Below are 24,572 nucleotides of genomic sequence, written 5' to 3' on the forward strand. Positions count from 1 at the left end.
TATTCAGCATAAGGCAAAAGATTCTATTTAGAATGAATGTTTGGAACAAAAAAGAATTACAATATTTCTCCGTTTTCTTTGTTTTAATAAATGTCTCCAAACCTGTACTGGCTTTCACCTTACCCTGTGGATCAGAAGTATTGATAGATTAAAGCCATTTTAGGTAGAAGACATGGAAAAGGGGCAAGAAATTAAATGTATGCAGAGATAAGAGGAGGAAAAACTCGATGATGAACTGGGGCTGTTTAAGGAGACGGTTTCATTTTTGGGTCTCTGGTATTTTAGCTCGGAATGGGATTTTAGGTACCATGTTTTGTTTTTTCACTGCATGTGATAATGTCATCATTTATTTTTAAATGGTTCTAAATTGCAGATTTGATTTCAAATCATCCCTATTTTTAAATTACTTTTAATCGGAAGAAATGAAGCAAGGACATACATAATCTACTATATTTGAAGGACTCAAACAAATACATGTTTGGCTGTGAATTCCACACTCTCACCAAAACAGAGATAAAAATCCACCTAAAATACACTTTCCTTCATTTAGTCCTTGTGGGAGAAGGTCAAGTATTGCACTTTAAAATTACTCTCACCTAACATTTGTCCCAACTTTCCCCCTGAATTCACTGTATGTTTTCAGCAAACATGATTTTATAAATTTTAAATATAAAAGCAACTACGGTTTCTAATTCAACTTTGGAAGGTTTACTCTACAGAGTTATTTCTGTAAAATGGCATATTTACTTACAAAATTGAGAGATAGGGGCATCCAGCTGAGGCACATTTCCTCCCTTGGCATTGAGTTTCTGGACTTGGGTTGGAGGCACAGGCTTGTGTGACTGCCCCGTGGCCCGATACATGGCCTGGACCCACAGGATGCGGTCTTGTTCATCGTCACTTGCAAATATCACGGTGTCTCCCTCCTTGACGGCATTGAAGAAGGCTCGGCCACCCTCCAAACCTGGAAGAAAAGGGAGTAACAACTTCTACTAAGCTGAGCTGCGACATTCTCAAGTGGACTCAGCCCCTGGAAAGGTCGTTTATGCTGCTTTTCCTTGGGGCCGAAGAGGAAGGTAGCGATTAACTTAGGATGGGAAGTCTGAGACTCACTTGGCCACAGAGTGGGACTGTGATGTTGAAGGAGTGTCTCTGAGCCTAGTTCTTATCTTTTTTGTGTCCTGCTGGGAATAGAACTATCAAGGAGTCTGCCTGCTTGCTGGACAAACATCTGCCTATAAAGATACCATTTTTTCCTTCATCTTTAAATACAAACAAACAACAAAAACCTCTCTTTACCTCCTCTCTCCCTTCAGCTACTGTTCTATTGCTCTTCTCTCTATAACGAAAGGAAAACCTCTACCAAGGCTTTTTGAATTTTAGTTCCCATATGAATCCCCTGGGCATCTTGTTAAAACGCAGCTTCTGATTCAGTAGGTCTGGAATGGAGCTTGGGGTGCAGCATTTCTAACAGATGGCACTGGTCTGAGGACCGCATGTTGAGTAGCAAGGGTCTCTCCCCTCCTCTTCGGCTTTACAACTCCTCCAATCAGGCTACTGCCCCACTGAAACTTGTCCAGGTTTCAGTGGACACATTGCTGAATGACCAGTGACCTCCATATTGCTGAATCCAATGGTGGATTCAAAGTTTTCATTTTACTGGGCCCATCCACCCGTCAGCAGCATTTGCACTCCCTTCTCTTCAAGATGCTTTCTTTACGTAGCTTTCAGGAAACCTGACTTTCCTCCTACCTTCCTGGCTGATTCTCCTTAGTCTTGTCTGCTGGCTCCGACTCCTCTTCTTCCTGATTTATAAATGCGGGCATGCCCTGGCCTTCTATCTTTGCCCATCTTTTCTCCTTTAGCTATACCTTCTCTCATGGTGATACCATCCAGGCTTTAAGTACCTTGAGTATCCTGATGGCCCTCTTATTTCTCCCTCCAACCTGGACCTCTCCCTTGGACCCCAGACTCGAATATCTTTCTTGACTTCTCCCCACGGATATCTGATAGACATCCCAAGTTTGTCAAATCCAACACTGAACTCCTGGTCTTTCTCCCTGACCTTCTCAGCAAAGCTGAGTCCATCTCTCTTGCCACCCAAACCCCCAATCTTGGGGTCAATTTTGACTCTTTACTTGCTCTCACTGCCCACTTCAAACAGATCACAAAATTCTGATGGTCCCACCATTAGGACGTTACCAGAATTTGACGGCTTCTTCTATCTCCAGTTGCAGCCATCATAAGTTTAGCCATGATCATCCCTGGATTATTTTAAGAGCCTCCTATCTGACCTGTCTGCCTTTATCCTCACTCTCTGTAGTTGATTCTCACGTGGCAGCCGAAGTCCTTGATGTAGCACTAGAGCCAGGTCATGTCACTCTTCTGCTCAAAACCTGCCAGGAGTTCCAGCTCCCACTCAGAGGAAAAGCACTGGTTCTGACAAGGCCTGAAAGGCCCCGTGAACTGGTCCTCTGGCACCTCTAACATTCTCTCCTAGTAGTCTCTGTCTCCCTCTATGCACACATGTACTCACTTCATTGCAGCCACACTGGCCTCCTGCTCTTCCTTGAATACCACAGGCATGCGCTCACCTCAGGACCTCACATTTGCTTTTCTCTGTGCCTGGAGCACTCTTCTTTCAGGTATCTGCATGATCCACACCTTTGTCTCCTTCATGTCTTTTCCTAAACATTGCATTCTTGTTGATACCTTCCCTGACCTCTAACTTATTGTGACCTATCTCTTATCTTGCTTAATTTTTCCTTATTGCTCTTATTACTTTTTAGCAAACTATATAATTTACTCTGCTTCGTAAGTGCAGATAGGTTTTGTCTGTTTTGCTTACTGCTGTATTCCTGGTGCCTGAATAGTACACGGCACATAGTGGGTTCACAAGTACTTGTTGAATAAATGATTGTGCTCCAAAATCATCTTTCTCCATGAGTAGTTCTCAAGGTTAAATTTTAGAGATTTGATATATAATATAAATAGGTGGGAACCTCTATAAATATAAATAGGTGGAAACTTCTCTTTGAGTTCAGGCCAAAGCTATGTTGTGTCCATCAACACATTCCAGAAACCTGTATTTTAGGTAACTGGGTATTCTCTAGTTGGAAATAATACTTCATATCTTCATCAGGTTCCTCATCACCTCCTCAACTATTAAAAACTAAGAGAAGAATGAATGAGTGATTAGAATCTCCAAATTTCCAATGAGGTCCAGCCAGCAATCTATTTGACATTTGTCACTGGAAAAGATTTCTGGTAACATTAAGATTTCTTCATTGATGCTATTTATTGAGATATCTATACTGCAAGTGTGGGTGTGTGTTGATAGTTTTGCACTTGAAATGGCCAAGGATTTAGGACAATAAATAGCTACTTCTTTATATGGAGGGTCTGATGATACCACACCAATAAAGCTTTACTAAAATATTTTTGGTGTTGTTTATTATAAGGGGCTGTTTTGCTTAATTTCATATGGAAGGTTTTAAAATGTGTAATTTGAGTAGGATGATGGGGAATTAGCAAGCTGGGAAAACCTGATGAACCTAATGAATAGCGCAATGAAAAGAAAAATTCTGAAAGGGAAGGGAGGAGGAAGAAGAGCTCTGAGAAGTGCTTTAAGCCTGGAAAGTGAGCACTAAGGAGATGAAATGAAGAGAGGGTTAACAGACCTCCTCTCATGGTATCCTTAGGAATAAGCTACTTTGCTACAGTCAGGGAATGCCAGGACGGACATCACTGGTATCACTTTTACCAGCCCCGAGGCTTCCCCCTCCCACAGGGCCCGCTGCTGGGGTGGGGATACTGTGTTCCTGGAGCTACTGTCAGAAAGTCAGTTCATGGAGTTACTTTGGGGAAGTAGAGAGCCCTTTCCACCGTACAGTTATTTAGGGGTAGAGATGGAAAGACAACAAGAAGTTTTTATATTTTTATTCGATCCTCCCAACAGCCTTATGATATAAGTACTATTATTCCATTTTACAGATGAGGAAACTAAGTCATGGGGAAGATGACAACTAGCCCATGGACACAAAGCTGGGTGGTGTGTGTCAGAGCTGGCTTCTGACCTCAGCTGTTTGGCTCCAGAGCTGATGACTGTAACCATGGTGCTATACTGCACTGAAGCATGAATCCAGGGCCTGGCCCTTGCTAACAGCTCTCTTTAGAGTCATTACTAACAATAAAACGAAGCCGAATTTTGGAGTGGGTAAGGGCAAAGAGGAACAAGGAAAGCAACAGAACCGAAGACAAGCAGAGCAGCAGAGAGCAACGGGGCTTTTTCGGAAAGCCCAAGAGACTGAGGACACACCAAGGAAAGCAAGGAGGAGACAGAAAAGCAGCAGATAAAAGAGAACCAAGAGAGGAGAAAGCAAAGTGAACATCCAGCAAGTGAACATCCACATGCGTGGCAAGGGCACCGGTCTTAGAAAAGCAACAATTCCTGGGGACTGAATCTGAAGAATGTGACATGTGACTCCACATGGGCTCTCCTTGGAGAGCGAGGAGCACGGTCCCACAGATAAAAGACAAAAAGACGCGTCTGGGAATGACAGAGGCAGACCAGGCAAGGGAGTGCTGGCCAGCTCTCTAGGGGAAAGGGATTGCCCTTCCAACAACTTGCATGGCCGAGGTCCATTTATGAGGGCAAAAAAAGTCTCTATGAGTCATGTAAGAATAATTTAGTTGTTTGATAAACTGTGGCATTGAATTATTCTCGATTAATATTCTTTTATTTGAAGACTTAGTTATCCAATCTGATAGAAACTGAGAGACTGTTTCATACTTTCCAAACCATACACAAGGAAAGGTAAAGTGAAGCATTTTTATTTTTAGCTTAAAAGGAGTAGCTTATAAGTGAAACTTACATAATTTACCAATTTACCGAATTAACACTTCAAGGACCCAGTAGAATTTATTCAGTGGAAATGCTTGTGTCTTGGGGAGCCACCTAGATCGCAGGCTGGTACTAAGGCAACAATATCTAGTTGAATCCCTCCCTTCTGTGGCAGAGAGCAATGGGCCACAAGTGTTCTTAGCCCATAAACCTGCCACTGGTTGGGTCCACCGACAAGGAGGGAAAGAGAGTCTGAAGTCCTCCCCATTAGCGCACTCACCTTTCAGGGAGCAGTTGAGGAGATTCCTCAGATCTGAGGACATTGGTGAAAGCGTACATGACTTGGCTCTCCAGCTGGCAAATGTTACTGGGCTCAGGAATCCTCTGGAGTGCTAATTAAATACAAGGATTCTGACCTGCCTTTCCTTCTGGTTCACAGGTTAGGACTGGGGCCCAGAAAAAAGTAATTTAATAATTACTTTTTTATTTTTTATTTATTTTTTTGGGAGACAGAGTCTTGCTCTGTTGCCCAGGCTGGAGTGCAATGGTGCGATCTTGGCTCACTGCAACCTCTGCCTCCCAGGTTCAAGCGATTCTCCTGCCTCAGCCTCCTCAGTAGCTGGGATTACAGTCATACACCACCACGCCTGGCTAATTTTTGTATTTGTAGTAGAGACGGGGTTTCACCATGTTGGTCAGGATGGTCTTGAGCCCCTGACCTCAAGTGATTACAGGTGAGAACCACCGTGTCTGGCCAATAATTACTCTTTAAGAAATTCTGAGTTAGATTTTCCTATGACAACTGGGAGAGTTTAAGTCTCCGTTTTCAATCAAACATGACTTGGGGAATAAATAGGACTTAGCACATGGAAAGATAGAAGAAGCTGCTTATTATTCTCAAGAACATAATTGATTTACATTTTACATCTTTCCATTTACATCTTTTGCAAAGAAATTTATAAATTTCATCCCATGGGATCTATGTAAAAAGAAATGTTTTAAAAATATATATATGCACAGTTACTCCTTACACATGTAGATAGAATAGCTCTCTCCACTCCTACCCTCCCCATCGAGGGAAGATAATTTTGCTATCATCTGATAAAATAACAACTATAGCCTTGGTATAGCTGTTCATGCAGCTATGCTTTACTGCAAGTACTAAGGCATGACACGGGTTAGACCCGGAGTCCCAGCTCAGCCACCAGGCAGTCTCGAACTTAGATATCCTTTGATATCTCAGAATCTCAGTTTCTTCATTTACAAAACCGGGTAATGAATCTGGTCCTATCTACTTTGTGGGATTACTGTGAGGGCTAAATGCAATCATAGACAGGAAAAGGAGAATGAACTGGCTTAAAAGGAATTATTGTTATAAGATGGTATTGATTTCCCTTCTCATATGGGTCCTGGAGCTTCCTATTTTATGTTTTAAAATTTATCATTTTTTACAATTCTTATTTTTATTTTTTGAGTCAGCATCTACCCAGGATGGAGTGCAGCGGTACAATCACAGCTCACTGCTGCCTCCAGCTCCTGGACTCAAGCAATCCTCCCACCTCAGCCTCCCTCGTAGCTTAGACTACAGATGTGTGCCTCTATGCCTGGGTTAAAATTAAATTGCTTTTGTATTGATGATATCTGTTTCTGTTGCCCAGGCTTGTTGTGAACTCCTGGTCTCAAGCGATTCTCTTGCCTTGGGATTACAGATGTGAGCCACCACACCTCGCCCTAGCCTTCTACTTCAAAATGCAAGTCCTGAGGAGGACTGAATCCATTTTTTTTTAAGGAAACCCAATGACTTGAGAATAACACAAACTATCACAGAATGTCCTAAGGACTTGTTTCTTAAGGCAAGAGACCCATCCTTTCCATGAGAAGTTGCATAAAATTGTTTCAAACTCGTAGGTTCTACTCATTATAAAGGATTTCCAGGCAGAGCATTTAATTCATGCTTTATGTGGTCAGCTCTGCATTCCGCTTTGGCAATATACAAGTAATATGTGAAAGTCCAAAGGGGTGAGGCTGGGCCTAGTCACTAAGGGTTGATTCTGAGGGTGCTGATTTTACTAAGTGGGCTGGGCCCAAGGCCTTCCCTGCCACACCTTTTCAGGTTAGCACCCCATCTTCTCTCAAACTCTGTTTTTCTTTTCTGTGTATTTTGTTGCATGTGGAAGAGCAATATGGGAGTAGAAAAAAAGGTTTTGGGCCAAATAATGCAGTATGGTTGGAAATGCTTTCCTTGTGCAGATTTGGCATAAAAATAAACTTCTCCGGGAGAGGGCTGTTGGTGCTTGTTGTTCATTAATATGCTGAAATGATTTCGCACCCCCCTCCCATTTTGAAGGTTCTTTGAGGCTGATTTCTATTCATTTTTTTTTTTCCGGGAAAAAGATAAAATGGGTAGGGGGAGAGGTGTGAGGGGCAGGATGTAGAACTTATGCAGTGTAGAACTTATAAGAAATACTACCATTCGTGTAGATTTCTGAGTTACATAAGGCTTAAGGGCTTCATTGTCTATGCTTGCAGATTGGTGTCTTCTTAGGAAAAAAGACGCTTAGGGATGGTTTTCAAGTGCCGCCAGCTAACCTTAGGAGCTTTTGAATTGTAGCTAGGGAATATGGATATGTCGGGCAGGCTCACTGGGTCACTGAAATCTGCCAAGCCCCCACACATCCCGCTGGTGAAAAACCACACACACACACACACACACACACACATACGCCTTTGGTGTACATGTAGGACTACCTCTTTTTCGGAATTTTTTTTTTGGCATCGTATGGTGGAGTCCACAGTTGATGTTGACACAGGTAGGTAAAAGAAAAATGCTCTCTTACTTCTTCGGTTGTAAAGTAGGGAACCCCTTGAGTAAAACCAAAGCCCCAGGCTAGGATAGCATTTAACCAACCAGGATGAAAACGGCATAATATCAGGGATTGTGGCTGTCATCGTCACAGCTGAAACCCTTAGTAAATCGAGTTAGTACCTAGCATGGAATAAGTGCCCAGCAAATATTAGTTGACCATTGATTTGGGAAGGTTGAAGGTTTGTGGGCTCATGGCCTAGAGGGTAGGTGGGTACCTGGCTGGGGGTCCGTGTAATCCACAGTGTAGCCATCCAATTGTAGAAGTTCCTGAGGCTCCGCTTTCTTCTCCCGATAACTGCACATGGCAAATGTGTACTGACTGACCTGGTAAGGAAAAACAGATTGTGAGGCTGGTCCCCTAGAGCCTGTCTTCTCCAAAAAATCCCTCCCCCATGTTTTCTCCTCTGAGGATCTGAACTGAGTGGCTGGGTTCAAACTGAGCTTTGCTACTTCCTGGCTGTGTGACATTGAGCATGTTACTTAACCTCTCTGGTCCTTCATCATCTCATCTGTAGACTGGATATAATCTTAGAACCTACCCTATTGGTTTATTGTGAGGGCTGAACGAGTTCACATGTGGAATAATCTCAGAGTCTGTTCCTGGCAGTTAGTAAGTGCTTAATGAATGTTAGATACTACCATTATTCCTTTTGATATAATTGGGTTAAGCTACATGCAACCGTCATTTTTGTAGGTCAAAAGTGGTTGAATGGCAGCAATGTTGTAGGTCTGACCTAATATGACCGTGGCCTTGGCTGAGGCTGCCATGCTTGCAGACACAACACAGACCTTTTGGTCAGAAGTTAGAGACTAGACATTCATTTATGTATGCCTTTTTATTTTAGTATTTCATTTTTTGCAGCATTTTGATCAGCATCAAACTGTATGTTTCGTCCCCTTCTCCTTCCTGCTGAAGGAGTACTTTGGTCGCTTTGAAGTCTTCTTTTCATCTCAGACAAGTGCAGGAGTGACACGCTGTCACAAGCAATGAGCGCTCCATCACTAGGTGCCAGTCACAGTAGAGCAATCCTCAGCCCCCAGTGGCGTGGCTGTTGTCACTGGTGCCCTAATGGCAGGCCTCACTCTACCAACACAATCCATGCCAGTGCAGGGCGGGCACGCACGGCTGCAGGCCCGCCTTCGGGATCTTGTCGCTCTAGTGCATCCAGACCCAGCACATACACTTAGCATTTCTGCATCTGGCTTGTCTGCAAGGGGCCTGTGGGAAAGCAAGCATCCTCCCAGCTTCGGGGCTAAAAGCTCTCGGGCGTATTTACTATCCGCGGATGTCAAATGTCTTGGACAAGGAGTGCCACGTCCCTCATCCCTTAGTTTCCTTTATTAAAAGAGACATTTTCTAAGTGAACTTTGATCCCAGCGGGGGACATTTTTAGTCTCTTCTCTGGTGAGATTTGTGTTGTTTCAATGGCGATAAGAAATTGTCGTTCTCGAGTGCTACATGCATCTCCCGCACTGTCCGAGGCTTGAGGGTCCCAGTGGAGAGATGAAGGGCGTCCACAGGAGGATGTTTTTGGTGGTTGGTTTGTCTGTTGCTGCCCTCTGTTGGCTCCTGATGGAAACTTTACCGCCCCACTTGGGTTTCTTTATAATGCATAGGGTTTACAGAACTTCTTCCTTATATTGCAACGCCGGGGGAAACCTAAGGCTGGGTCAGTAAGAGTATTTTCATAAAGGAACATATATTAACTTTGTGTAATAAACAAAACAACCAATACTATACTCTTCTCCTAAAATGGAAGGTTAAGAGTGTAGGCTGGGGGTTCCATGGGCCTGCAGTCCCATCCCAGCTCTGATAAGCTGTCTGCTGTCTAAGCCTTGGAGTCCTCATCTGTATTTACCTGTATCTTATTGTTGCTAGAGAATTAACTGAACTTTACATACCATGTGTGATAGCCACAGAGTAAACACTTCATATGCACACGCATTTATACGGGCAGTTTCCTCGAATTTGATACACATTCTAATACAGTATAGTTCAATAGGTGGATTTACCTACTGGATTATAAATTCACTGAAGGTAGGTCTAGGGAGTCATGTATCTTGGTTGTATTTTCATGCCCATAAGCAAAATATGCCAAATACTGGGCATTCACTAATTGAATGTGATTGGTTCTAGAAAGTTGAGTGCATACAATCCAATAAAGAGGGTTCCCCTCCAAAATTTACACGGTATTCCAAGTACAGCACCAGGCCTTTCCAACTTGTTATTATTGGTCCTAGGGATAATAAATTCCCTGTGACACTCTGCATGACCACGATCATAGATATTGGTAGAACGGTCCTGTGGGGATTTTTTTTTTTCTCCTAACCTGGCATTTCTCATCTGGTAACATGAAAAATGACACAGTTTGTTAATGTGATTAGCCAAACAGAGAGTTGCTGACACTCACTTGAGATGAAAAAAAAATCACAACAGAAGTGTGTTATTTCAAGATTTATGCATTTACTATTACTACATGGTTTGGGCTTTTTTTATTTTTATTTTTATTTTTTTTTTCCTTTTCTATTTCAGTGGCTTGCTTCTTGGAGAGCTGTATGCTGATGCCCTCTTCTGGTTATATTGTTGAAGTCACTGTCGACAAACTGAATTGGTCTGAGTTGGTAAACCAAACTGAGTTGGTTCATTGGGAGCACCTTGATTTAGGATTTCACAATGTACTTTAGGAAATAAAGGAGGGGAGGAGGAATGATTTCTCTTTGAGTAATTCGAATTATTGAAAATTTTGGGGGGAATCTTGGTTTTTCTACAGTTCTTGAATGGTGGGAGAAATGCGAATATTTGGAAAGTCTTAAATTTATTTTTTAAACTTCCACAAGACCACACTAAGTGAAAGCCACTCCCAATGAAATGCATGTTCCTTTGCCATCGTAGAATTCTTTTAAGACTGTATTTTGTTGATGAAAAATTAATGAGGCAGCGAACACTGTTGTAATAAAGGCACAGCAAAGCCTGGAATGCACATTAGAAGTGAGAAAGTCGGCCACCCTTGTCAGAGAGCCCGGCCTACTACAGAAAGCGTACGAATCTAGCGATCTCAAACGACAAGCAGACATCTGAGAGTGCACGCTGGAGAGCAGGGCTTAAAGGACTATGCCTTTCACATCCTTGGGATTTTTGGTGGGTAGGTACGTACCCTCTCATGGAATCATGGGACAGAGATGTGGGACTTCTGAGGGAACAGTCAGCGAGGTTTTATTTTAAAGGTGGCTGCACCTCAGATACATCTTTAAAAACCCTTAGCTCATTTCCAGTCACTTGTTTTAACTAGAAAATGCTTTCAAGTAATATTCCCTAAACAGTGGATGGCGGACCAGGCACGGTGGCTCACGCCTGTAATCCCAGCACTTTGGGAGGCTGAGGTGGGCAGGTCACGAGGTCAGGAGTTTGAGACCAGCCTGGCCAACATGTGGAAACCCTGACTCTACTAAAAATACAAAAATTAGCTAGGCATGGTGGTGGGCGCCTGTAATCTCAGCTACGTGGGAGGCTGAGGCAGGAGAATCACTTAAAACCAGAAGGCAAAGTTTGCAGTAAGCTGAGATCAGGCTACTGTACTCTAGCCTGGGCAAAAGATCAAAACTCCATTTCAAAAAAAGAAAGAAAGAAAGAAAGAGTGAACGGCAGCAGCTGCCTTTCATTATTAGACAGTGTGTGTTGGAGCTGGTACGGAGGTCAAACCAGAATCAGAATCTCAGGTCATAGTGGGCCTTAGGATTATACATTTTTCATAATTGTCTCAGATTCTTTCTTTCCTTTCTCTCTCTCTCTCTCTCTCTCTCTCTCTCTCTCTCTTTCAAAATAGGGTCTTGCTATTGCTCAGGTTGAAGTGCAGTGACACAAACATGGCTCACTACAACCTCGACCTCCTGGGCTCAAGCGATCCTTCTGCTTCTGCTTCAGCCTCCCTAGTAGCTGAGACTACAGGCATACGACACCATGCCTGGTTATTTTTTTAAATTTTTTTTTTTTTTTGTAGAGATAGTGGGTGAGTTGTCTCATTATGTTACCCAGGCTGGTTTGAACTCCTGAGCTCAAGTGATCCTCCCATTTTGGTCTCCCAAAGTGCTGGGATTATGGGCATCAGCCACCACAATTGGCCAGATATTTCTTAATACATGCTAAAGTACGAGAACCACTGTTTTAACATACAGGAACTGTCCAGAACCTCTAAGGTTTGCACCTGAGTTTCAATTATAGTTCGCAAGCAGATTCCAGTCATGAGATGAAAAGGTTAAACCTTTCTTATCCCCAACTCTCCCCTCCCCTTCTTCCTATCACCTATGGGAGACTAAAATACTTGGACATACAACTAACAGTAGAATGCATTTTGTCTAAATCACCTTTCCTTGCATTTACCATCATTCTTTGAAAATTAATCAGCTTTTTTTTTTTTTTAACTGAACCCTGGTCACTAGCCCTTGTCCAAAATTCACATACATATTTTAGAAGAGTTGTTTATAATAGGTGCATTCATTCATTCAACAAATACAAAGGTAGTGTGTTTGGTTTGGGGACTGTAAATATGCAGAAAACCAGACATGATTCATGCCCTCATGTCTAGTGTGAAGGTGGACATTAATCACATTTAAGAAATGTCTTATTTTAATAGTGGCAAATATTAAAATGAGAGGTCTATGGTACTGTAAGAGCTTGGAGATTTGGTCTAGGTGGGTGGTTAGGCAAAGAACTCCTGAGGAAGCATTGGCCAATTGAGCCAAAATCTGAAGATGGAGAAATTTTTCTTTTTTTTTTCTTTTGTGTGAGACAGAGTCTCACTTCATTTCCCAGGCTGGAGTACAGTGGTGCAATCTTGGCTCACTGCAACCTCTGCCTCCTGGGTTCAAGAAATTCTCCTATCTCAGCCTCCCTGAGTAGCTAGGAACACAGGCGCACACCACCATGCCCGGCTAATTTTCTTATTTTTTATTAGAGACAGGGTTTCATCATGTTGGTCACACTGGTCCCAACCTCAGGTGATCCACCCGCCTCGGCTTCCCAAAGTGCTGGGATTAGAGGCATGAGCCACTGTGCCCGGCCGAGAAAATTTTTATGGTGTGAATCATACAGTTCCTGGAGACTAAGGGCTATTTTTAGTGCGATGTAGTTGCGAATGAAGGATCACAGTGTCTAAATCTGACTCTTGATTGACACTGAAGTGAAGGTCATTTGGTGAAGTTGAAGGAGAACAGATTTTAGAGTCATGCTGAACTAGATTTGGTTTTCAGATCCATTATTTTCTACGTGACCCAAGGCAGTTCAGTTAACTTTTCTGGGACACGGTTTTGTGATCTTTAAATGCGGACGATGAAAACACCTGTGGGACATTTCTTTTTTTGATAATTAAAAAAAATTTATTTCTTGTAGACATAGGGTCTCACTATGTTGCCCAGGCTGGTCTCAAACTCCTGGCCTCAAGTGATCGTCCCAGCTCAGTCTCCTGAAATGCTGAGATTATAGATACAAGCCACTGCACCTGGCCATCTGTGGGGGCATTTCTCATGTGTGCATGCAGGGCATTCATTTCCCTCCCACAACTGAATCCTGGTCTTCCTCTGGGAACTACTCTCTTTTCAACTTTCAGTGCAAGTGGTTTGTGTGGGACTAACTGCACCTCTAGCTGGAAGGAGGGTAGGTGGACCAGTTGGCCCGTGCCTCCCCAGTCACAGTAGTACTCCTTGGTTGCAGTGATTGATGCAAGGATTTGGTACCACATTGGGCCAAAAAAAGCTCACTGAAGGCCTGTACTGGAACTATTGGAAAAGACAAGTTTTCTCTGGGGCTGCCAAACTTTTGTAAGGCTTGAGCTGCCAGAGATCGTGCCTGAGGGTGAAGTCAATTCAGAGGAACTCAGAACCAAGAGATTATATATATTGAGAGATGGAGGCATGATGATATTGTTTGAGTTCTGGATCTAGCCATGATAGAAGACTCTCCAGTTAATTACTAGTTTAATTAGCTAACCAATACAATTCTTCTCTTTTTAAAACTTAAGCTTGTTGGGTTGATAATCTGCTATTTGCAACCAGAATATAAATATATATGTCTTATACGGCAATTGTGGAGTTGAGTGGGAAGAACAAACATTCAGAGTCACAAATCCTTCAACTACTCATATGTCTTACAACTAATTTTTGTTAACTTATTTCAATATGGTATTCCCAGGTGACTACTACTGTATTCCAAGTCATTATATATTAACATTTTATCTCGGTCTCATGTAGCCACTTTTCTGAAAGCTGGAACATAATTTCTGGTAACATTCTCAGTTGGGAATCAGAAACAGAGGAGCCATGCTGCTTCCATTTGAGTAAAGTAATTCAATTCTAGAACATTCTTTCTAAAAAATTTTTTATTTAAAAAATTCTTATTTCTATAGATTTTTGGGGAACAGGTTGTATTTGGTTACAGGACTAAATTCTTTAGTGGTGATTTGTGAAATTTTGGCACACTCATCTCCCAATCAGTATACACTGAACCCAATTTGTAATCTTTTATCCCTCACCCTTCCTACCCTTTTCCTCTGAGTCCCCAAAGTGCACTATCATTCTTATGCCTTTGCATCCTCATAGTTTAGCCCCCACTTATGAGTCAGAACATACAATGTTTGGTTTTCCATTCCTGAGTTACTTCACTTAGAATAATATTCTCCAATCCCATTCAGACTGCTGTGAATGCCATTAATTCATTCCTTTTTTATAGATGAGTAGTATTCCATCACACACACACACACACACACACACACACACACACACATATATATATATATATATATATATATACACACACACACACACACATATACATAAAACATTCCGCATGCATCAATCTCTTTGAGTACCAGCCCTAGCTAACTGCTTGGAGTTACTGAAGGCAGTTGCAGTTAAAAGATCTGTGTTAGGGTTCATATATGGCTGCTTATAAGTCATTGATCTTGAGCAGGTCACTTAACCATTCTGAGCCTAGTTTCCTCTAATGTGAAGTTGAGAAAAGCCTTGTCCTCACTGTAGTACAGAAAGGTTGTGAAGACTAGCTTGATAATTGCTTTGTAAACTCTAAGAGACCATATAAGTGATTGCTCAGATTATTAGAGGAACCAGAGAACATAGTTTATATAGTGTTAAAATGGGGGAAATAGCTCAGAAATTATTTGAACGCCAATTAAAAAAAATGATTTTAACCAGAAATCTTTCGAGCACAGAATAAAAATATTTTTAAAATAAAAAGATGATAGAGGTTAAGACTTTCCAACCTGATATGGGTGATAAGTTGGCCTGTCTTCACTGTTCTCCTTACACACATAGGGTGAGGCATTCTAGCTGTCCAGCAATATTCTATGGAATTGCCATCTTTAACATTAGTGTTGATTTGGTCACATTAGAGTTACTAACAGTAGTAACCATTGTATTTCGTTCTCACCATGGACCTGAGGGCTTAGAAGAAGGCCCCAGTAATTTCTTGATTCAGGGTGCTGAAGACCCATTTTCCCTTAATCTCTGGGTTAGGGTTTGCAGCCAGCCAAGTTTATAGGACATATATTGGAATTTCAAGGAACATGGCAAGAGGAGTCTTTATTATTGCCATTTGCATATAATCATCTGTTTAGCTACTCTGATGCTTGGTTCTACAGAGAACATAAACTCTAAGATGGTGCAGTCTGAAGGGAATGAGACCCTTCACTTTAAGTGGAAGAATGGCCTCCAAGGCAGTGTTTCTCCAGGGGTGGCCTTTGGACCACCTGCATCGGTATCTCCTGGGGTGCCTGGTATAAGTATGGATTACTGGCCTCCACCCCAGACTTACTGTATCAGAGTCTTCTGAATGGCACCTAAGGATCGGCATTTTAAACAACACCTGATGCAGATGGTCCAGGCCCACATTTGCAGACACTGTCTCATCGTACAGGAACGCTTGAATCTCTGGCACAGAAGCTCCTTACAACTGCTTCATTCCCTTCACAGTTAGTAGGGTAGACTCTAGCCAGATCTATAATAATTTTAGCTCGGATCCTTAAAAAAATGGGAATTGCTACTTTGGTTCAACACTCTTCTGAGTATGTCCTTCATCCCCGGCTAGCAGGAAGTCCCTTAACAGTCTAACATTTGGTTCCCCTAGGTAGTAGTACTAAAAGGAAATCTCAGTCAGGGAGAATTTTAATTGTTAAGCAAAAAAGTAGACTCTGCCAATATGTGTAGAACAGGACATGAATTTTGAGGAGACTAACATTGGATGTCCTCTCTTCATCTTTGCTTTTTTCAGAAATTTTTCCTTGTTTTAAATCTAATGTATTAAATCACAATTGTGCCGGAAATGTTGTGCTACTAGCTCTCTATGTAAATAAATTCCGTAAGATGTAACATCTGAATTGAAAGACTCAAAGATTCAGTAAGTGGCTTGGGTAGACATACTTTCTGTTTGGTGGTTTCCACAGTTTTCCACGGAGTTCCCTTTAAGGCTGCCTTGGAAGCAGGGGCAGGGTTAGGGGAATCTTATTCCTTCCCCAGCACCCTCACCCTTCTGCAAATTGGACCAGGTGGTTTTCTGGGTTTCACGTTTGCATTTTGAGTTTCAGATCAAGGGTTTGGCGGCTAAAGAGAAACTGAAAATCGTTCGTATATATGACTGAATTCAACACTGCATGTAGCTGTTGGAGGCTGACTGTCAGCGCTTAGACAGACATCCTTTCCTTCAAACAACCTGAGACATTTTTGCTTCCTCTGAATTGGACCAGCACGGTTGGCCTTGAACTTTCCTCCTGCAGCTAGCTATGATGGCATTGGGGTTGTTTCAAAGGAGTGTGGTTTTTTTCTTTATGATTTTGATAAAGTGCTTCTAAATCTGATCACCTAAACAGGGGAGATGAAAAAAATGGAAAGAATTAAAAAGTAATGCAGTATTTTCTGGGTATGCCAGCAAATTGCTTTTGGACATTGTGGTGAATAGGACAAGGCTTGAAAGAGAAGACCTGAGTTGTCATCCTGGCTCCCCCATTATCTTTGTGATGATGGGACTCTCATGTCACCTCTGCATGTCACAGAGGTTGTTAAGGGAGAAATCTGATTCAGGCTGAAACAGATTTTCCTTAGGGGATGGATGTACCCAATGTACCTCGATGGCTCTTTAAAGTTAATGAGAATCATGTGTACATGAAAAATCTCACAAAATTCTGAAATTATTTTCTCCTGCCCTTCTAGGAAAGATACGGAACTTTAGATGAGATGTGCCCTTTTATGATTCTCAGAAGTGAGCACAGAGCTTGCTTTTTAGCTGCTGTGTGACTTTCATCTTCTCTTGGTAGAAGGCTCAGTGTGAAGGCTCTAAACATCTGTGTTCCTGTTGCCTGAAAAAAAAATATTTCTCTCCCTTTTGATTCTCTCTGTACTTACTGTATAGACATGGCTTTACTGGTGTTTTCCACACATTTCCTCTTGTTTTTCCAGAAGAGTTTTCTCTCCCGAAATAAAAGGTCATCTACTTCTCCTAAGAACTTCATCATGTCAAAGGTTCTCAGAAATCTGAGAATGGTTGTCACCAGCCACTTCTCAGAGCACATGATCTCTCCTTTTTCAGCACCACCCAAGGCATTGCCTGAGCTTTTCTCCTCTTTCTTCTTCTTTTCTCTTCCACAAAATATTTCCTGACTGCCTGTGCCAGACACTGGGCTAAGGACTGTGTATGGGTGTCGTGAGGCAAAGAGGGAAGGACACAAAAAAAGAATCAGAAACAGAACTGGCCCTGAAACAGTCTATTGAGGAGGACAGGCATGCTCCCACCAAGTGATTCTAAGAGAGACTGCTGTGCCAAGTGCAAAGAGAAGCATGGAGTGGTGAGAACTATGCATGACTCAACACGGCCCGTTTTTTTTTTGTTGTTGTTGTTGTTGTTTTTGTTTTGTTTTGAGACGGAGTCTCCAGGCTGGAGTGCAGTGGCACAGTCTCAGCTCACTGCAGCCTCCACCTCCTGGGTTTAAGCAATTCTCCTGCCTCAGCATTCCCAGAAGCTGGGATTACAGGAACAAGCAAGTGTGCCTGGCTAGTTTTTGTATTTTTGGTAGAGACAGGGTTTTACCATGTTGGCCAGGCTGGTCTCAAACACCTGACCTCAAGTGATCCACCCACTTCAGCCTCTCAAAGTGCTGGGATTACAGGCATGAGCCACTGCTCCCGGCCAGCACTGCCTCTTTTGATGTGTCTTGTCTTTTCATTCATGTTGTAAGCTCTTTAAAGTGGATAGCAGCTATTTTTGCCTTCCCAGTATCCATTTCTCCTTCTGGCAATGGCATCCTGATTTTGCATCAAAGAAATCCAGTGGAATTTCATTTCAACCCAAGTACCATCCCTTCTTCCTGCTAAAAGTTGGGAGTGAACTAGTTTGGACTAAACCAATTCTCCCTCTATAAAATTTGACCCTCAAGGAGAGATACAAGGGCGGAAAGTGGTCAGTGCCAGTCTGTCTCATGACCACACCAGTAGCACTGACTATGGTTCTCAGGGCTTGTGATGGCTAATATGAGGTGTCCATTTTTTGGATTGAAGGATGCCTGGCTGGTTGGTGGAGTATTGTTTCTGGGTGTGTCTGTGAGGGTGTTGCCAGAGAAGATTGACTTTTGAGTTGGTGGCCTAGGAGAGGAAGACCCACGCTCAGTGTGAATAGACACTATCCAGTCAGCTGCCAGTGTGGTTAGAACAAAGCAGGTGGAAGGAGGAGGGATAGGTTTGCTTGCTGAGTCTTCTGGCTTTCATCTTTCTTCAGTGCTAGATACAGCCAGTGCTCGACTTACGACCACGGTCGGCACTGCAGAACGGTTGTAATATGGTTCGGTCGTAAGTTGAGTTGGCTATATGTGCAGTTGAAATGGTGCACGTGGAGACGGTAGTGCTGCCAGAAGCTGGTCCGCACTGTCATATGCCCAGCTGGGCAACGTTTGCCCTGCCAGACACGGAGCAGTTGTGGCTAGCGATTGTGGTCGTAAAGTCGAATGGTCGTAAGTTGCATAGGTTCTAAGTCGATCAATGCCTGTACTTCCTTCTGTTCCTCCTGCCCGAGGACATCAGGCTCCAGGTTCATTGGTCTTGAGACACTGGGACTTGTACCAGTGGCTTACTGGGCCTTTGGAACTAGACTGAAGGCTGTGCTGTTGGCTTCCCTGGTTTTGAGGCTTTCAGACTCAGAATGAGCCACTACCAGCTTCTCTCTTCTCCAGCCTGTAGACCTCTATTGTGAGACTTTGCCTTGTAATGTGTGAGCCAGTTCTCCCTAATAAACACCCTTTTCTATATACATATATCCTGTTGGTTCTGTCCCTCTGGAGAAGGCTGACTAACACAACTTGGATTTCTGGAACTATGCTGTGCCCTGTTCTTAACATGGATGGGTAATTCAGTCTTTTCCACATTTCTATGAGTTATCCTCTCCAAAGCCTTCCATATATTCATTTTTAAAACCTTAATTAGCTTGAGACTATTTCTGCTGTTTGCATATGTGGAACCCTAACAGATTCCTTTCTGGGAGTGAAATACCAGACACGGTAGTTCTTCTCCATGTCCTCTCAATGTGCTCCATGCAAGTTTGGTGCTTAATAAATGTTGATCAGTTGTTAGTCTGAGGAAATGTATCACAGGCTAAAATAGCTTCCATTGCTTAGCCGAGAGTTATTTTGAAGGATGGGCATCATTCCAAAATGTTCCTTGTGGCTAAATCACTTTAAGGTTTTGTTGTACCCCACAACAATACTGAAAGCAAAGATTGCCTCTGCTTATTAGAGCCAGAAAGTTGCATTTTGCTTTAGTGGCACAGCAGATACAAGTAGATCTATAGATGGTCTAGTCTTAGAAGTTCAGAGTTGGTGGAACCCTCAAGGTCATTTAGACCTGAAAGGGAGTTGCTTTACAGTCAGATCTCCGAGTATAAAGCACTCTAAATATTGGTAGCACTCTAAATATTACTCCTAGTCAAGTAACCCTGTAAGTATATTTTGTGACGCAGTTACAAGTTGACTCACTTTGTGACATTTTTCAGAGTACAGCATAAATTAGTTTCCTGCAAATTGAATGATAGTATAAATGCTCTAGTGGAGCCTAGAAATTAAAAGGAAGCACTGGAAAATTTCTTTGTAAATGGAAAAATCCTGATGCAAAAAACAAATACCCCTCCCCAACCAAAAAGATGGGATCTTTCAAAGACAGGTATTATCATTTCTAGAAAAAAATTTAAGAAACGCTCAAGAGTAAAGATATTATTTATATAGGACTAATGTATTAATATCAATATCTGCATCTACATTTGTATCCATATACACAGATGTACCCTGCAACACTGCTAAGAATAGCCCAAATTGGGAAAGTCCAGAAGTCTATCCAAAAGAGAAAAGTCTACAGATAATAGAGCCAGAGCTGTATGTGCAAATATGGAGAAATCGCTATATCACTTGTGTGAAAAAAGCAAGTTGCAGAACAACTTGAAGAATTTTGTTTGTTTCAGTTAAACAAGAAGTTTACCGGAAAGATTTATTCTAGGTATTAAACATAGTTATGGGAAGTTGGCTAAGACTTTTGGAAGCACCAGGTACCAAGTGGAGTAGAGCACTCCCACACAGGTAATTCAAATTCAAACATGCTAAATAATAAAACAGAGGCAAAAAGTCCAACTAAATTCTGACTTTACTCATAATGCCTATCTCAGTGCTTTTCAAAATACTACGTTGTTTTCAGCTGATGTTAATGTCCCTGTAGTCCTAACCCGGCAATCCTCCTGGAGTCCTCCATCCCTGGCAGGAGACTGGGCAGGGGTGAGAGTCTACTCTCCCCGACTTACCTCACATACTTCTGGATTGTCTGAATTAAAAAATTATGAGTATGTATTAATTTTTTAAAAATTTAAAGTGATATAAAACTAGAAAATAGAGCACAAGGGAGCCCTTTGGGTACTGGAAATGTTCTGTATCCTCCTCCGAATGCTGGTTACATGGACATATGTAAAAATTTATTGAGCTAAATGTATGAGCTCTGTGTATTTTATTAAAGTTATACCTCAGTTAAAAAGCACTCATTCATTCTAGCAAATCTTTAATACTGATGTCTCTTAAGACTGAATTATTAGAGTTGAAGAATTAAGTTACCTGCACCAATACAAAAAACCTTTTCTTCCATCTCTTCCAAACATTCTTACCGATGGCCCACAAATACCTAAGGGAAAGGAGAAAGACCAGAGCTGCATTAATGCTCGAGTGAGTGAATTGTTGAACACACTTTGTCATGAAGCTTGGTAATGCACATGGAAATGTACATTATAAACAAGGAAATGTACATGGCTCAGGAACAGGGCACCGATTTTGGAGCTCTGTGGTTGAGCATAAAGAACAGCAAGCGTGGCTCACTTCCACTTACAGGAGGAACTGAGGCCCATTGTGAGACTTAGACTCCTTGACTGATTCCAGAAAGCACCTTGGAAAATGTTACACCGCAACTTAATTTGTGTATGTGCTAAAAGTCTTTTAGGTAGGGGAACTCCTGAAAGACACTGCACAGGAAAGAAAAAAGAGTGCTAAATTTCACAACTCTTTCACCTCTTGTCACATTTCATTCAGGAAAACCTTCCCTTGTTTTCTTTTGCTGTATTGCAGGTATATTACAGGGAGGAATGCAGGTGTATTACAGGGAGGAAGTTCCAAGTAAACATAGGAAGTTCTCCCGCACTTCCTTCCTTCTTCTCTAAAAGCTCTTCTGTTGAAAGAAATTAATTTTTTATACAGAAAAATAAAATAAGAAGCACTACAGAGGCGGAGCTCAGAACTGTCTGGATATGTTAAGATCAATATTACTAATCGATTCACATATTTTCCTATCTACTTTGTGGATTGTTACACATTGAACTGGCATCGATCTAGGAATTGAGGCTGGCATTTTCAGGCTGTATCCAACTAAGAAAGGGGAGCTCTGGTCATACTCACATACATTCAAATACTGAGTTCTAAAACTGGCTTTACCTGTTTACTGTCATCAACACTTACTGGACAACTTCCAAATCCTCACTTCACCTCAATTCAGACAGAATTTCCGCTTTGGAACATAATGAAGAATGCACCTAATTAAAATTTTTACTGCCTGACAAGTTTCAGGGGCTCCTAAGAGTGGCTGGCAGCCAAAATCTACTCAGACCTTCAAGCCAGAAACCCAGGAGTCATCCTGGGTCCTTCTGTTTCCTCATCCTTATTCCTCAGTCGCCAAGTGCAGTTGAATTTTTACCTCCTGGGGAGTTCCTCACGGCTCCGTCTTCCCTCTTCCCACTTCCACTATTTCAGTCCCCACCCACAATTTTTGCTTCCATGGACAATTATAGAGGAACCTCTTAATTGGTTTCAGGGACATGAGAATGATTTTCATCCTATTCCTGGAAATGAGACAGAGCTTACCACCTGCAAATCTCATGATGACTTTTCCATGCTAAAATTCCTTCAGTGCCTGCTCCCTCTCTCTACCATTTATATGAAAGGTGCCTCAAACTTTGGCTTCTTACATTTCATTTTCATGATTGGTCCCATATCTGTTCACCTATTCTATGATTTACTTGATTATTTTTCTTTAAATTAACTTAGTTAATATGGATAAATTTATTTTGAAAACAAAACTATATTATAGGCTTGATATACTAATTATACTTACGTAGCACACATTAAAATACATAAATGATTACAGTTGTCCCTCAGTATCTACAGGGAATTGGTTCTGGGACCCCTGCAGACACCAAAATCTACAGATGCTCTCATATAAAATGGTGTAGTATTTGCATATAACCGAAGCAAATCCTCCCATATGCTTTTTTTTTTTTGAATTTTTTTCTTTTTTTGAGATGGAGTCTGTCTCCATCACCCAGGCTGCAGTGCAATGGCACAATCTTGGTTCACTGTAACCTCCGCCCTTGGGTTTAAGCAATTCTCCTGCCTTAGCCACCTGAGTAGCTGGGATTATAGACACGCGCCACCATGCCCAGCTAATTTTGTATTTTTAGTAGAGATGGGGTTTCACCATGTTGGCCAGGATGGTCTTGAACTCTTGACCTCAGGTAATTAGCCTGTCTTGGCCTCCTGAAGTGCTGGGATTACAGGTGTAAGCCACCACAACAGGCCCTTCCCATATACTTTAAATCTATAAATACATCTCTAGAGTATTTACAATACTTAGTACAATGTAAATACTACGTAGTTTCTCTACTGTATTTTTTATTTGCATTATTTTTTATTAAGGTATTTTTTATTTTTCATTTTTCCCCAAAATATTTTCCATCTATGGTTGGTTGATTTCTCAGGTGCAGAACCTGTGGATAGGGAAGGCCGACTGTATTTGATCCATGCTCATCTGTATATTGTTAAAATTATCTTGTGTACTATCAGTGGCATGAATACACTTGGGAAAACCTTAGCCTACAGGGACAAAGTCCAGCATCTTGACCTGGCCTAAAAAACGTTTCATTTTCTATTCCTGCTTACCCCCTTGACTTGGCTTCTGCATATTGTATTATCTACATTGTGTATCTGGAATTCCTGACCACACCATAAAGTTTCACACCTCTGTAACTTGGTACAACTGATGCTGCCTGGGATGCCTTCTCCCTGCTCCTCATGAGAAAACTCATATTCTCCCTCAGTTTAAACGCTTACTTTGATATCATCACCGCCTAGGCCTTGTAGGTAATCCTGCGGTTACAACTATCGCACAGCTTTAATTTATTTGTTGTAATATTTATTGTTCCTACTGTGAGTTTCTGGAGGGAAGGAACCCCGATTCTGCTTTCTAAATACCTATCACAGAATCACATTGTTCTTTCTAAATTCCTATCACAAGTGAAGGGGCTGGAGACTTCAGTGGGTTTCTAATAGAAAGATACCATAAGCCAATGCAATGGGAGCTGACAGACTTGTGCTCTTCTCTTAAGATATTTATGGGAGGATCATCTGAGCTAGCACAGAAGCGAGAAAAGACTGACAGAGTGTACAGCTGCCGTGACTGGTCACACCAGAGGGGTTCTTCTCCTTCGGTTATTTGTGGGATCTCATGCCTGAGGCCTACTTTCCACAGGAACTGGATGCAAGGTACTCCAACTCCTTTATCAGGAGGAGAGGCTCTTGCTCCAAGCCTGCCATCAGCATATGCCCTTTCAGGCAGGGATGCCACCGCCTGGATCTTTGGTTCTTGTCCTGGTCTGGCTGTTTTCCCATGTGCTGCTTCTGTTCTGTGACTGCTCTAAGCATTCCTCCTACTACAAACTACTATATGGTTATATAGAAGGATTCTATAAATCAGCACTAAATGTGTCAGTACAGATCTGACTATAATACCTATATGATTATATAGAAAGATTATATGGAACTAAGTATGATTGTATATATAAGCTAGATATGGTAAGCAGTAAGTTATTATGTGATTATATAGAACGATTATATGGGACTAAGTATGATTATATATATAAGCTAAATATAGTAAGCAGTAAGTTATACGATTATATAGAAAGATTATATGGGACTAAGTATGATTATATATATAAGCTAGATACAGTAGGCAGTAAGTTATTATATGATTATATAGAGAGATTATATGGGACTAAGTATGATTACATATATAAGCTAGATGTAAGTAAGCAGCGAGCTATACTTCAGGCACTAATTGTGCCTGGGGTCTGCACAGTTCTCCTTCCTCAGTGCCACTGGGGGTGTTACCCACAGCATTCCTTCCCAAAAGTGTCCCACCTCATTCCATCCCCACTGCAACTCTCCAGTCAAGTTACAGTCACCTCCACCTGCACCATGACAGGAATCTGCCAACTGGCATCCCCACTTTCCTTCTCGTCTC

At 41.9% G+C, this 24,572-nt stretch overlaps 1 protein-coding gene across 15 annotated transcripts in view; it reads right to left on the reverse strand.

Moving 5' to 3' along the window:
• CADPS (calcium dependent secretion activator) overlaps positions 1-24,572 on the reverse strand; it is a 473,986-nt gene that overhangs the window by 152,086 nt on the left and 297,328 nt on the right. For all 15 annotated transcript variants that reach the window (XM_074404483.1, XM_074404482.1, XM_074404481.1 and 12 more), the window contains exons 9-11: positions 20,846-20,912; positions 7,925-8,033; positions 752-964 (exon numbers count right to left, since the gene is read on the reverse strand). In XM_074404483.1, coding sequence (XP_074260584.1) covers positions 752-964; positions 7,925-8,033; positions 20,846-20,912 — 389 coding nt within the window. The remainder of the gene's footprint in view (positions 1-751; positions 965-7,924; positions 8,034-20,845; positions 20,913-24,572) is intronic.

This window comes from Saimiri boliviensis, chromosome 8 (assembly GCF_048565385.1).
Source record: "Saimiri boliviensis isolate mSaiBol1 chromosome 8, mSaiBol1.pri, whole genome shotgun sequence".
NCBI classification, from domain to species: domain Eukaryota; kingdom Metazoa; phylum Chordata; class Mammalia; order Primates; family Cebidae; genus Saimiri; species Saimiri boliviensis.